This window comes from Mesoplodon bidens, assembly GCF_964165515.1.
Source record: "Mesoplodon bidens genome assembly, chromosome: 2".
Classification (NCBI taxonomy): Eukaryota; Metazoa; Chordata; class Mammalia; order Artiodactyla; family Ziphiidae; genus Mesoplodon; species Mesoplodon bidens.
In genome coordinates, this window is record NC_138177.1 from 50,910,339 (window position 1) to 50,926,113 (window position 15,775).

At 39.2% G+C, this 15,775-nt stretch overlaps 1 protein-coding gene across 5 annotated transcripts in view; it reads left to right on the forward strand.

Annotated features, from left to right (window-relative positions):
* The first annotated feature begins 3,446 nt into the window (after nucleotides 1–3,446).
* The window catches only part of C4BPA (complement component 4 binding protein alpha), a 43,964-nt gene continuing 31,635 nt past the window's right edge, over nucleotides 3,447–15,775 (forward strand). The window contains exons 1-4 of one of the 5 annotated variants that reach the window (XM_081225891.1): nucleotides 3,447–3,578; nucleotides 11,982–12,136; nucleotides 13,111–13,296; nucleotides 13,988–14,087. In XM_081225891.1, the coding sequence (XP_081082017.1) occupies nucleotides 12,019–12,136; nucleotides 13,111–13,296; nucleotides 13,988–14,087 (404 nt within the window). In that variant the 5' untranslated portion in view covers nucleotides 3,447–3,578; nucleotides 11,982–12,018. Of the gene's footprint in view, nucleotides 3,579–7,927; nucleotides 7,948–8,250; nucleotides 8,379–11,981; nucleotides 12,137–13,110; nucleotides 13,297–13,987; nucleotides 14,088–15,775 lie in introns of those variants that run through there. The other 4 variants (XM_081225890.1, XM_081225889.1, XM_081225888.1 and 1 more) reach the window with 4 other exon arrangements.

Consider the following 15,775-nt stretch of genomic DNA (forward strand, 5'->3'; position numbering starts at 1 on the left):
TGGTAGTGTATATATGTCAATGCCACTCTCTCACTTCATCTCAGCTTACTCTTCCCTCTCCCTGTGCCCTCAAGTCCATTCTCTATGTCTGCATCTTTATTCCTGTTCTGCCCCTAGGTTCTTCAGAACCATTTTTAAAAGCATAATCTTAAGGAAAAATAGAGTACAGAAGAACAAGTACTTATAATTGCATTTATGTAAAACCTTTATTCTTGTAGAGAAGGACCAGGCAATAATAGGCACAGATGAAAACAGTTGTCTTAGAATGATGAAATTCTCTTCAAATTCTTTCATGTTTTAAATTGAGTTTTTAATATTATTATTATTATTCTTTTCTTTTTTTTTTTGCGGTATGTGGGCCTCACACTGTTGTGGCCTCTCCCGTTGTGGAGCACAGGCTCCGGACACACAGGCTCAGCGGCCATGGCTCATGGGCTTAGCCGCTCCACGGCATGTGGGATCTTCCCGGACCGGGGCACGAACCCGTGTCCCCTGCATCAGCAGGTGGACTCTCAACCACTGTGCCACCAGGGAAGCCCAATATTATTTTTTTTAAAAAGGCGCTGCAAAGAGGCAGAAGGGATGGAGCATGTTTGGGGTAATCCACATAGCCTGGATTACCTGGATAAAGCATGGGAAATGATGATAGAGGAGGTTGGAAAGATACATTAAAGTGTAAGCTGTGACAAAGTGAGAGAGTGGCATGGACATATATACACTACCAAATGTAAAATAGATAGCTAGTGGGAAGCAGCCACATAGTACAGGGAGATCAGCTCGGTGCTTTGTGACCACCTAAAGGGGTGGGTTAGGGCGGGTGGGAGGGAGGGAAACACAAGAGGGAAGAGATATGGGAACATATGTATATGTATAACTGATTCACTTTGTTATAAAGCAGAAACTAACACACCATTGTAAAGCAATTATACTCCAATAAAGATGTTAAAAAAAAGCCAGTTTATGGAGGCTTTTAAAGGGCAAGTTAGAGAATTTAGGCTTTATTTTGTAGGCAGTGAGTAGAGATGGAAAACTTTCAAGCAAGGAAGTGATAAGGACAGAACATAGGTTTCTCTCACAACAGTATGTAGGACAGGTGTAGTAGGAAAAGAACCGAGACAGAGAAACCAATGAGAGGTCTATAGCAATAGATCCACCGGAAAGACAATGATGACCTGAACTGGTTTGATGACATTAGAAATAGAAAAGAGACAGCAGATTTGAGAGACATTGCAAGATCAAAACAACTTGTTAACTAATTGAACATTGGAGGATGAGGGAGAGGTAGTGTTTAAAGGTGAGGCTGAAATTCCATTCCAGGAAGCCTGGATTAATCTTGGAGTCAGAAGGTAAAGTTTCTGGGCAGGAAATGAGAAGTTCTCCTTTGTTGAGTGTAAAGGTGCAATGAAAAATGTAAGCCTGGGCTTAGGAGAGTAATGAGAGATAAAGAAGTAGTTATGGGGTAGTCCTCTTATAGGGAATAGTTAAAGCCATGAGAACAGGTAAGATAAAAAGATGTAAAGAGAAACATTTTTAAAAGGAAGAACTTGGGATTTAACTATATTTAGGGTTGAAAAGTAGGAAGACAGGTAATAACAATGAAAAAAGAGCAATTAGTAAGATAGGAAAATCAGGAATGTTTAGGGTAATGGAGCCAAAGGAGAAGAGAGTTTCAGAAAGGAGATGATCCGCAACATTAGAGGCTGCTGAGAAGTCATAAGTGATGAGTTAAAGAAATTTTGGATTTGGAGACAAGGGCACACCTCACAGAGGTGTGTCGGTAAAGGGGGGAGGAAGCCAGATTGAAGACCACAATGGGAGGTGGGGGGGATGATTATAGAGAAAAAGTAGGCAGGAAACATAGGAGATTCTTTTGAGAAGTTCAACATCTCACAACAGAAGAAAACTTGAATTTGAGGTTTTGACAAGACTGAGGGAATATTTCAGGATGGAAGATACATTGAAAATAAGGAAGGAAAGAAAAGAAACCGCTTCTGAAACAGGAGTGAATAGAGAAGACAATTTGAGGCAGATAGAAGCTAACGTGGAATGATTTCTTAGTAAAGTAGGAGGCAAGATCATCTGCTGAGAGAGAGACAATTTGGTGACCTGGAGAGAAAAATTTGGAACAGGAGGTGACATTTGATCTGGATAGTGTATCACGGGGAGGCTGGAGGTAAGAGTATTCATGCTCAAAAGACATCATACGATAATGCTTGAAGGTGTTTACTATGGCAAGTAAAGAAAAGGATTCCAGCTGATTGAGAAATGGTATTTGAAGACCCAGCTTTAAAGGTTGTATTTCCTCCAACTTCGTTCTCAAGACTGCATAGCTTTGTATCCTCTTTTATACTCATTCTTGTCAAATCAAAAATCAGCAAATCAGCCTCACCTTTGTGACTTGGTCCATGCTTAAATGCTTCTCTCTCTCTCTCTTTTGTTTTTTTTTTTTTTGGCCCTGCCGCATGGCTTGCAGGGTCTTAGTTCTCTGACCAGAGCTCAAACCTGGGCCCAGCAGTGAAAGCACCGAGTCCTAACCTCTGGACCGCCAGGGAATTCCTGGTCTATGTTCTCTTTACCTCTAGTATCGTTCTTATTTTCATCTAATAATTTCCACTTTTCATTCAAAGCCCTGTTCAAATCTCCTATCTTTTGTCAAAACTTCTACTGTGGTTCAACTCCTTTTCTGAAAACTTTATAGGACTTTTGGTGTTTATTACAGAAAAGGTGAAGTGGTCAGGAAGAATTGCTCTTTAGTAGCAGTCCCCTGAGCACACAAACCTTAATCCTGAGGATTAAGAGCTTAATTGGATAATGTCAGGGTTTGTGGTCCTTCTTAGGACCACATGTGATAACAAACATGGCTGGCCCTTTGTTGCATCCTTCTGAGCAGCACTCAGTGATAGACCAACTTCTGGAGGTCATGCACTTCTGGAGTACTGATCATGTGCCAAGCAACTCAGCATATTGCCGGAACTCTTCACCCTCTGTACTTTCTTGGAGTGAGATGGAGACCAGTACAGGGGAAGGTCATCTGTCCCTGAACCCAAGGAAAGCCTGCTGGACCTAGAATCACAGAAAGTGGATCGTTTTTGTGGACCTAGTCTGAACCCTGCAGTATCTAAGTTTTCCAGGCCAGCTGGTTTGCATCTTGTATAACCTTCTTTTGTTTATAAAAAGAAAAAAAAAAGAATTCTGGCATCAAATTTATATTACATTTCCACTTAGGGGAAATGGTTGGCAGAGGAGAAAGTAAACAATTGCGACATGTTATCAAGAAAGAGGGCTAGTGAATAGGAAGGGGATTAGATAAACACTGTTGCTTTACTTATGCTGTTAATCATTCACTAAGCCAGTAGGGAGTCTCTGCCCATCCATTTCTATTTGGCCGTCCCTGAACAGCCAACCACATGGGTGGAATTCAGGGACTTTTTGGTGGAGCAATTACTAGCCAGCTTCAGGGTGTTCTGGTAAACTCTTATATGGGGAGGAACTAAGCCTATTATAGATCAAAGCAGTTTTCCTCATTTACAAACTACCCAAGGCACGATGACAGAGTCTTCTTCCTTGGCTACCTGAAGGTCAGTGGAGTATCCAGGGCACCTTGGGGGAAAGGCTGGTAGTTTGGCCCTTTAAGGAATACAAGATTAGAAGGATAATGCAGAGACCAAACTTGGGGGTGTTTTCAATAGAAATCTTTTCAGGGGTACTGCATTAGGGGACAGTGTGACTTGGAAAGTACTTTTAACCCCTACTGAGCCTCAATTTTCTATTATAAATGGGGGAATAATAATGCATGCTAATAAAATACACTGAAGCAAAAAAGAAGTAAGAAGTTGCTCTTATTATTGCATCTAAAAGTTGAGTGTGTTTGTTTGTTAATCCTTTGCTACCTCTCCACCTAGGGCAGCTGAGGCAGGATGTAAGCCAGATGTCCCAAAGGGAGTCACCGGAGACCTGGTTTTCAGAGTCTACATTCTGAAAATTGGTGCAATTTCCTTTACAGATTTTATTAACCCCTCCATGTCTCCTCCACCACTGATAGCAAAGATCTTTAGATTTAATCATAAGGAGGATATTGGTCAGCCTCCAGTTAGTTTCTGAAGCTAGAAGCCTTTATGGTCCTCATCTCCTTTCTCTCCTTCACTTTTTAAATCTGGCAATGTTGATTAACTTTACTTCTTGAAATTCCCTTCTCCCTTGGTTGGGCAAGACGTAGTACTTCTCTGGTTTTAGCTTTAATTCTTCAACCACCCTTGTCTTTGCTGACTCCTGTTCTGTCCCTAAATGTAGTAGTAAAGGAGAATACAAAGTAGAGTACCCAGAAGAGGAAGAAGCATCAAAGAAGGTTTGTATTAAGTTTAGAGATACATTTGAATATAATATATAATAAGGAAGGAGCTGATAGAGAGACAAAGAAATTCTAGGAAAGAAGAGAATTTGTTTGGAAGCAAGTTCTTTCTGGAGTCTGAAAGTTATGTGATTGAGAGTTCAGGTGTAAGTCAGGAGACACTCCGCCTGAGATTGGAGAAAAATTATTTCTTTCCAGAGGTATCTGAATTTTTAAAAGGGGAGTTTAGATAAAATAAATACATTGACTTAAAAAGTAATCTCTAATGGGAGGAGAAATTTGGAGGCTGAGGATTTTCCCAGAGCCTCTCAAATTGTACTGCCTTGGCAAGTGCCAATGGTATTTTTCATAAGAGACCCTCCATGGTGACTATAGCTCTTGAGCTGGTTTCATTTCTATAGGAATTTAAAAGGTGATGATGTCATTGAAATATGAGGGCATTTGCTAGGGAAGTCTTAGATTTTCAGTGGGCAATTACAGAATTCTAGAGTTTGTAGGGAATAGAAAGATAATCCAAGTTTAATGTCATCATTTTAAGGATGAGAAACTGAGATCTGAGGAGCTGATGTAGCTTCTTGAAGATCACAGAAATTGACTGGTATTGCTGGAACTCAAATTCAGGTCTCCTCAGCTCACAAGTTCTAGGCTCCATCTCCATACTCTGTGGTTTGCTGAGTCCTGTGCAGGCTCTGCTGAGGGACCACAGTGGGTCATGATGATGAACTGTAAATGCTACAACTGGCCCACTGAGCCACCGCACATCCTGAGAACTAGTAAGGGAAGTCAAATCACTGAATCATCTCTTCAAAATTTATAAAGAACTTCCTACACATTATTTCATTTGGTCCTCAGTAGGTATTTAGTCATTCTCACTCTGAAGATAAAACAAAATTAAATTTCATTTATTTCACATTTATTGGATAACTATTATTATGCCAGTTAATATTGGGTTAGAAAGTGGAAGGCTGAATAAACACCTTCTTTGTCTCCAAGGGACCTATAATCTACTGCAAGAGGCAAAAGTGAATAGTTACAATACAGTGTGGTGTTACAATGAAGGTATCAGCAAAGTATTAGGGAAGCATAGCAGAGACTGATATTTCCTGAGGAGAGGGTTGGGCAATTCTTCACCAAGGAGGTGACATTTGATCTGGATAGTGTATCACGGGGAGGCTGGAGGTAAGAGTATTCATGCTCAAGAGACATCATACGATAATGCTTGAAGGTGTTTAGAAAGTTCCAGGATATGTTTTGGGAAAGGTAAGCACTTGCATGTGGTTGAAGCACAATGTTTTAAGTGAGCAGAAGTAGAGGGAGAGTTGGGAGAGCTGTGGGGACCTAGAGAATTGGGGACCATGGATATTTTTAAGTAAATTGCATTTTAGGAATATAACAGCATCAACATGGAAGGTGGCTTACAGTTGTTGAAGGCTTTTGTTGTGGTGTAGGGTGGGGTGAAAGGAACTAGGAGAACATAAACCAGGACTATGGAAGTGGGTATAAGAGAGAATGATAGATTCTAGTGTTGCTACAGCCAATGTGACAAGACTTGGTGACTCTGAATATGGAAAGGTGGCAAGCGAGAGGAGGCTAGGATGACTCAGGTTTCTAGTCTGGGAGATTGGGTGGTGATTATTACCTTAGCTGAGACAGAAAGTAAAGGTGAAGCAGTGTTGAAAGGAAGATAGTGTGTTTAGTTTAGAATATGTTGGATTCAAGGTGCCTGGGAGATACAAATGAAGCAGCTGGAAATACTGAGCTGAACCTTGAGTTATATTATAACAAATTTTGGAAAAGGGTTTTGTTTTGTTTTGGTTTGGTTTTTGCTTAAATAAGAAATCTAGGAAGTGGTTGCCAGGAACTGGGGGGTGGGAGAAACATGGAGAGGTTGGTAAAGGGATATAAGCTTTCAGCTATAAGATGAAGAAGGTTTGAGGATTTAATGTTAAACATGGTGATAACACTGTATTGTACAATTGACATTTGCTAAGAGAGTAGAACTTAAACGTTATTTCCAGAAAAAAAAAATAAAAGATACGCTTCTATGTGGAATCTAAAACAAAGAAACAACAACAAAAAACCCAAAACAAATTTATAGAAAGAGACTTGTGGTTACCAGAGGTGGAGGGTGGGGGTGGGGTGGGGGGAGGAATTGGAAGAATGTGGTCAAAAGGTACAAACTTCCAGTTATCAGATAAATAAGTGCTAGACATGCAATGTACAGCATGATGACTACAGCTAACACTGCTGCATGATATATAGGAAAGTTGTTGAGAATTAATCATAAGAGTTCTCATCACAAGGAAAAATTTCTCCCTTTTATTTTCTTTGTTTTCTTTTTTTAAATTTTAAGTGTTACTACATTTTATTTATTTTTTTTTTATTTTTTTTTTTTTGCGTTACATGGGCCTCTCACTGTTGTGGCCTCTCCCGTTGCGGAGCACAGGCTCCGGACGCACAGGCTCAACAGCCATGGCTCACGGGCCCAGCTGCTCCGCGGCATGTGGGATCTTCCCAGACCGGGGCACGAACCCGTGTCCCCTGCATCGGCAGGCGGACTCTCAACCACTGCGCCACCAGGGAAGCCCCTATATTTTAAAAATATATATTTATTTATTTATTTGACTGCATTGGGTCTTAGTTGCTGCACGGGGGATCTTTGTTATGGCGTGTGGGCTCAGTAGTTGCAGCACATGGGCTCTCTAGCTGTGGTGCTCGGGCTCCGGGTGGTTGCCCTGGGGCATGTGGTATCTTAGTTCCTCAACCAGGGCACGAACCCACATCTCCTGCAATGGAAGGAGAAGTCTTAAACGCTGAACCACGAGGGAAGTCCTCTTTGTTTTCTTTTTATTGTATCTATATGAGAAGATGGATGTTAGCTGGACCTATTATGGTAATCATTTCACAATATGTGTAAATCAAATCTTCATGCTGTACAACTTAAACCTATGCAATGATGTGTGCCAATTATTTTTTAATGAAACTGGGGGAAAAAGATAAATATGTGATGTGATGGATGTGTTAATTAATTAGATGGGGGAGCAGGGGGAAATCCTTTCATAATGTGTATGCTTGTCAAATCACCATGATGTACACTTTAAGTATCTTACAATTTAAGTATGTCTCAATAAAGCTGAAATTAAAAGAAAAAGAAATCCAACTGTCAAAAGTTTTAATTTACATTCAGGATTTCAAGTGAAGAAGAAAGTGTAACAATTTATTTTTGGATTTGCAAAGAAAACTCACAAGTATTTATAACTTTCAAAAACAGAATAGTTAATTTAAATATTATCCAAGACAAAAAATAATTTGCTAAGATAACCTGTCGGAATTATAGACTTTTCCAGGGTTGAAGACTATGCTCAAGTGGCAAAGAAACCATCTCCTTTGTTAGATATAACATTTGCAGGTGAATTTTATGATGTAGATATCTGCTTTTCTGTAGCTTCAGGGGAAGAGAAAATAATTCCTTCTTATTTTCTGAGATTTCTTTCACCGACTTTTAGAAAGATCCACAGTCATGAGGCTCAGCACAGGAATTTTCTAATTATCAACAAGAGTAAAGGAGGCAGGCCTGAATGGCTCAAAATTGACATGTGGTAAGTAATAGGGCAGAGTAAGATTTTTTTTTTTTTTTTGCGGTACACGGGCCTCTCACCATTGGGGCCTCTCCCGTTGCGGAGCACAGGCTCCGGACGCGCAGGCTCAGTGGCTATGGCTCATGGGCCCAGCCGCTCCGCGGCACTTCCCGGACCAGGGCACGAACCCGTGTCCCCCGAATCGGCAGGCAGACTCTCAACCACTGCGCCACCAGGGAAGCCCCAGAGTAAGAATTTTTATTAACAATTGAGTTTATGGAACATGTATGTTTCTGCACTTACAGGAGACAACGGGGCCCAGAGGTCTGTGAGTGATTCATGGATGATGGTCAAAGTCATGGGGTGGATGAGTTCCTTCTAGGAAGACATCCTGGTGAGGGAAGAAGAAGCCCAGGACGGACCCCCCGTGGGTGCCAGCTTTGCTGCTCTGGGTGCGGCACTGGGTTTCACTGTTATCACGGGCCACAGTGAAGACCTGACCAAGACTTCTGGCCCAAGTCCAGTGTGTTTTCCTCTTTACCAGGGCTTAGCTAAAGTCCCCTGGAACTGCAGCCATTGTAATTTTATATCATTACCATGATGATGTTTTGACTCTAGGAGTTCCATTCTGTCAGAATCACGTTCCAACACCAGCTCTGTCACCCTTTTCCTTAACGTTTCTCATGAATATTTGCTATGTGCTGTCCATGCACCAAACCAAGCCCTCTCATCAATTCTGGGAGACATGTGTAGTTATTTTTATTTTATGAAAAAGGAAATTGAAGCTTAGAGGAGCTTAGAGGGCTGAGTATCTTGCCCATGGGTACACAGTTCCCATGTTGTGGAACCAGGTTTGAACCTGCATGGCCTGGGTCTGATTCCATGCCCAGGGTCTGGCCACATACTATCCTGCTGTGTCCCCAGCACTGTGTCTGTGGCCCTGTTACAAGACTGCATGGTGTAAATCCCTCACCGCAGGGTAGGGTCTGTATGTGTGGCTGCCTTTTAGCTCCTGTCATAAACTGTGGTGTTTCCCTCCTTCCCTCCTTACTATCCTATGTTTTATGGTTGATGATATGATAACTTCGGGTTAAGGATGGGGAACAGCCAAGAGTAAAATCGCTAGGGTCTGTTCTTATTAAGATGTGCCTTTTTTTTTTTTTTTTTTTTTTGCGGTACGTGGGCCTCTCACTCTTGTGGCCTCTCTCCCGTTGCGGAGCACAGGCGGGCTCTGGACACGCAGGCTCAGCGGCCATGGCTCACGGGCCCAGCCGCTCCGTGGCATGTGGGATCTTCCCGGACTGGGGCATGAACCCATGTCCCCTGCATCGGCAGGCGGACTCTCAACCACTGCGCCACCAGGGAAGCCCAAGATGTGCCTTTTTTAAAAATCAGCTAAAATCTGACCTTGACACAGCAAACACTGTAAGAGTAGATATGGAACAGTGTTATTTTTCTTTAAAACATATTTTAGCACTAGGTGCTTTTGAGTGTAAATTCAACAAACATTTATAGAGCACTTTGAATAAGGCACAGTGCTAGATACCATGTAAGGCATGATTAAGAGCTCACCTTCTGACTTCAAGGAGCTTATGGTCCAGTGGGGAAGACAGACTTCAGATGTCAGTTAAGCCAAGTCAGAATCAGAGTTATAAACACTCAATTGTAATTGGAAGTTGGAGATTGGTCTGGAGGATAGGAGGGGACATTGGAGAAGGGGCTGCTAGAATAAGTAGGAATTAAAGAGGAAAGTGTGAGAGGGAAGATGATACGGGCAGGGGTAGGAGGTAAGAAAGTGTTTGGAAATGTTAGGGATGCAGGGTGTCCGGACCAGCTGGATTATAACTAGAAAGTTAGTCATTGGAAACCAGTTTGGTTTCCAATGCCCATTTCTGAAGGATCAGTTCACTGAAATCGATCTGCTGAATTTATCACATTATCAATTTACTTAATGTTTTTCTAAGATATATTCATTTTGAATACATTCAATGATTAGAAATATTCTTTTTGAACATAGCGAATGAATATGTTCTTTGAAGGAGCATTTTCAGTATTTTTGTTACCTGCAACTGTCTCCAGTCTCATCAGACTGCTAGCGCAGAAGGAGTAGAGACTAGAGATCAGGATGGAGGTATTAGGAAAACAGAGAGAGGGAAACAAGAAAGAAAGGGGCTCAGAACCCTGGTCCTGGCTCTTCTCAATTCATTCAGGACAAATTCTGCAAACATATTTTTAATAACCAACGTATTTGATAAATTGTTGAACAGGTTAAACTTATTTTTTGGTGGAATTGTTCTAGTGGCCATGTCCAGAGCTCATGGGATAGGATGTAACGTGGGGTGGAGTTGCCCACAACTGACAGCAGGTGGAGGACTGAATGTCAGAACTGAGTTTTGGAAAGATAAGTTTAGATGAGTCCTTGCTCAATGAAGAAGTTGGGGCCCTCCACATAGTGAGAAGGGCCACTATGAACTTTTTTCCCCTCAGTTTGGGACAGAAACATCTTTAAGGGAAATATTGAGGGGACTCCCTTTATCTAAATGGATATGCAGTTAGTATGAATTATGGACACATGTGGAGCGTAAGAATCGTGTGGATCTAACAGAAATATCAGAATAAAAGATGAAATTTAGTATTTCATTGGGTCTTAACTTCATATATTCCTTTGAGGACAAAGACTATTTCTAATGTAAATTTAAGGTATACTGTTTATTTCCAACGGGAACAGGAGTGTGGTGAAGAGAAAAACATCCTTCATGATTTTGCTTTAAATATGTCTTTAAATAGTCTGATTAAGTAATGAAAGTATATTTGTCACATATATTTTTATTTTTATTTATATATCTATATGTATCTACATATATCTATATCTATAGATAAAACGATTTTTTTTTCCAAAACTGCAAATTGCTTGGTTTATTGCCTTGGTTGACAGTTGTCATGAGGAACTCCCAATGTTATACATGATGATCCAACTCTTTTTCTCTATCGTATCATTTTCTGCTTAAAAATTTTTTTTGAACTATTATTATTATTATTTTAATTTTTAAATATTTATTTTTGGCTGCATTTGGTCTTTGTTGCTGCGTGTGGGCTTTCTCTAATTGCGGCAAGTGGGGGCTACTCTTCCTTGTGGTGTGCGGGCTTCTCATTGCGGTGGCTTCTCTTGTTGTTGAGCATGGTCTCTAGGCACACGGGCTTCAGTAGTTGTGGCTCATGGGCTCAGTAGTTAAGGCTCGCAGGCTCTAGAGCACGGGCTCAGTAGTTGTGATGCACGGGCTTAGTTGCTCCGTGGAATGTGGGATCTTCCCGGACCAGGGATCAAGTCCGTGTCCCCTGCATTGGCAGGAGGATTCTTAACCACAGTGCCACCAGGGAAGTCCTGTTTTGTTTTGTTTTACATTTGTTTCCTTTTCTCTAACTCCTCTGCTGTTTCCTTGGTCAGATCATCTCTGTGGCTCACCTGGCCAATCACAATTGTCTTCTTAATCAACCTCTCCGTTTCTCCTCTCTGTTCACTTCAATCTATCATGTATGCATCCACTCTAGTGATCTTAAAGCACAATAATGTGTCACTCTAAGGACATATTAAAAACAAATAAACCAAAACCAAAATCTAAACAACAAACAATGGCTCTTTACTCCCCAAAGAATAGTGTCCATAAGTTCCTAACCTTGGCCCTTACAACCCATTCAGACACACCTATGAGCTGCCCTCCTACTTAACAACCATCTCCAACACCTTACTTTCCAGCCAAATTGTAGTGTTATATACTGCTCCCCCAATTTGCCCTGCATCCATTTTCTAACATCTACAGCATACCTGACTCAGATTCAGCCACCTCCCATCTCTCCACTTGGAATTAATCTCTCTTAAGAGCAGAGTGCTTCTGCAGAGGTTAACACCCACTGTTTTGTGTTGTAACATTTGTGCACCTATATTTTCTTTCACTCTAGGCTGTAATTTCTTCAAGACATGGATCCCATAGTATTGATCCTAGTGCTTTATGACAAGTAGGAATTCAATGATTGTTTATTAAATTGAGTTCTTTCAGCAGAAAAGTGTCAGCGAAGCAACAGAGAGCTCCAATTATGATCCTTCACAGAAAGGGGACAATGGCATCTTGGCCTTTCTCTGGGCCCTGGAGAGTCTCTGATCCAATTCTGTTCCAAGTGACCCTGGTTGCTGCTCTGTTGGCTACTGTTCTTGGTGAGTAATAGGGAGACAAGTTCAGATTGTCAACAAACATTCAAGATCATCTACTCATTCACTTTCAAGACTAGCGAAGAGCTGATTAAGCTTTTAGCAGAAATCCAGCTTCAGCAACAAAGGGTTTATTTGATCAGAAGTTTGGAATTTATTTGGAATTCTGAACTTAAGGTGATTTGGAATTATTTAGAATATAGGGGGAATTTGCTTTACCCATAAAAGAGTCCATTTTATAGACATTTTCCCTTAGAATTTCTTCTCCAGGAATTTCCAAAACTATTTGTCCCCAACCAAGACTTGAAACAAATCTGTATTATCTGTCAGCCTGACTAAACAATCTTCACTGTCTGTGGGTTTATCCAGAATGGACAGGGGAAGTATATTATTCTACTGCGGCTCCTGAAAGGTAAGTCAGCCCTATATTTCATTCTTGCAGGCAAAGCAGGATAAAGATTTTTATGCTCCAAGGGCTCTATACGTCTCCCTTCAGATCACTCAAAATCCAAAGGGTACAAAAGAGTACAAGTGAGAAATGTTATTCTCATCCTTCTCCCAGCCACCCAGTTTCTGTTCCCTGAGTCAACCTATGTTACATAATGTTATTATTAATGAAATAATGTTTCTGTTGAAGGAAATTGTAGGACTTCTGGATTTGCATGGATATATCTGAGTCAGCAGATATGAGGAAACTGATAGGCTGATGAAATCATGTCTGCCATCCTTTTAAGTTAAATCACCTCATTTACAGGAGAGAAGGGGTGAAAAATTTATGGCTTTTATCAGTATCATTGTCATTAATCAACAAACATGTATTACTAATTACTGGATTCACTGAACAGTGGGGATAATAGCAGTTACTATTTTTCTTGATTAGAGGAGAAAAGAATGGTTCCTGCTCTAAAGTAATGCTACTGAAATTTTAAGATGCTGTGTCCCAAGCTATAATTTTGGTGTTTTGTCATTTTGGTGTCCAGGCAATTGTGGTCCTCCCCCTTATTTACAATTTGCTTCTCCAATAAATGAGTTGAATGACACAGAGTTCGAAACTGGAACTACTCTGAAATACAGCTGCCGCCCTGGCTACAGTAGGACAACTTCAAGAAGTCACGGTCTTACCTGTGACTCAACAGGCAGTTGGAAATACAGGGACTTCTGTGTCAGTAAGTATGAACATTTATTTTTCTTATTTGTGCTTTTTACTTCTTTGCAAATTTATCTCAGGAACTAAGCTTTATGAATGCAAATGAGTGTCTTTGGTCACTAAGAAACAATTCGGTTTGTCAGTTACTGATTTCAATGTACACATGTGTGCCACTTTTTGAAAAACATAAACAAACAAATGAATAAACAAAAAATTAGGAGCCACCTAGTTGCATTGGAAAATGTCTATCCTTTACAATACATTCAGTAAGAAATTTTTTTGGAAGTGAACTACAAATTTAATTTTAGTACATTGAAAACTAGATTCACTCTATAAAATCATAAAAAGTTATGTTGCTAGAAAATGGCAATGCAGTTTTCAAAGAAACCTCACCCCAAATATATGCTGTGTTTGGAAGAAGATGCTGTGATTCACTTAGTTGAGAATAAATTCTGTGATGTTTTTCCAGTTGTAGGGGTATACACACACAATCTATACATTTTTGTTTCTTTGTGACCAAGGACATCCATGTTGAGTGGCTTAAGTTCAAAGTACATGCTGGAGATGTAGAATGGAGCTTAGCTCCCTGGTCAGTGTGTTAAATCCTGGGCCATAGACTTCATTACCACAGTGATCCATCAGCTCTCTTTTCTAATGCCATATCCATGAGTACATGGAATCACTAATCATCATTTTAATTTTTCTCTCAGAGAAACGATGTGGAAACATGGGAGAATTACTTAACGGGCAAGTGACAGCTAAGACAGATTACTCTTTTGGATCACAAATAGAATTCAGCTGTTCAGAAGGGTGAGTGAGAGGCAAGCTAGAGACAATACTTTTCTTTTAAATTAATTTTTAAAAATAGCTAATGTATTCATATATTTTAAAAAAAGATATAAAAAGATATACATTGAGAATTCTCACTTCCATTCCATTGCCATTGCACCATTCCTTTCCATCCTTAAACAGGGACCCACCTTTACTGGCTTCTTATGTACCTTTTCAGTGTTTACTTTTACATATACAAGCTAAGAAATTAGTATATATTTTTATTTTGCACCTTTCCAATAACAAAAGTAGTTTTGAATCTTGCTTTATTTTTTACTTACCAATATAAACAGGAGATATCTCTATGTTTGTGCATAGAGAGGTCTCTCATTAATTCCCTTTTACAACTGCATAGCATTTTATTGTGTGATGTATCATGGATTAGTAATCTCTTTGATGGATCCATGAATATTTCCAATCTTTTGCTGTTCTAAACTATGCTCTAATACATAACCTTGTACATATAAGTTATATCTGTATGGTAAATTCCCAAGGTGGGATTCCTGGGTCAAAGAATACATATATTTGAAAATTTGAAAGTTATTTGCAAATTGCTCTCTGTAGGAGTTACATGGTTTTTCAGAGTATACAAATGTCTGTCTCTCCATAACCTTTGCAACTAAGTGTGCTGTCAAACTTTCAAACCTTGTAAAAATTTTGAAAATTTTCCTATTTTAGAGGTAACAATGAAATCTTACTATGGTTTAAATGTATACTTCACTTATTCTGAGTAAAATTGAGCATATTTTAATATGTTCAAGAGATGTTTACACTTATTGTGAATAAATATTTGTGAATTACTTGGCATGTACTTTGCCTATTTTTTCTATTAACCTGTTGACCATTTTATTCTTAATTTCTAAGATATATACATACACCTATTCACATGAATCTATGTGTATTAGAGTTTAGACCTTGTTTCTGATATGAGCTGCAACTTTTCCCCCAAGTATATTATTTTTCTTTTGACTTGGCTTTAGTATGTTTTTTCTTGAGGAGAAATTTTTTATGTTGTCAAATTTATCAGTCTTCCTTTTTAAAAGGCTTCTGAATTTTAGGTCATAATTTAAAAGGCCTTCCCAAATACAAGATTTTGAACTATTTGCCTAGATTTCTTCTACTACATTTTATGTTTACATATTTTTTAATATTTAAAGCTTTGATCCATTTGGAGTCATTATAGAGTATACAGTATGAGGTACATGTCCCAGTCTGTATTTTTCCATATGGCTTTCCTGTTATCCATACATTATTTATTAAAAAGTCCATCTTCGTATGACTGATTCACTTTGTTATAAAGCAGAAACTAATAAAAAAATAAATAAAAGGTTAAAAAAATAATTAAAAACAAAGCACAGTTAAAAAATAAATAAAAATAAAAATAAAAAGTCCATCTTCAATTTAATGATATGAGAGTGTTTTTTGATACTATATGAAATTCTTATATATATCTGTGTTTATTTCTGGACTTTCTATTCAATGCCATTGTTTTGCCTATATATTAATATACACATTTCACAGTCATCTACTTACTGATGTTTTATAATATGCTTTAATAATAATATGGGTAGTCCTATCTTATTACCTTTCTTTTCTAGGATTTTCCTGACAATATGTGTTTGTTTATTTTTCTATGTGAACTTTAAAGTTAGGCATATTTAAAAATC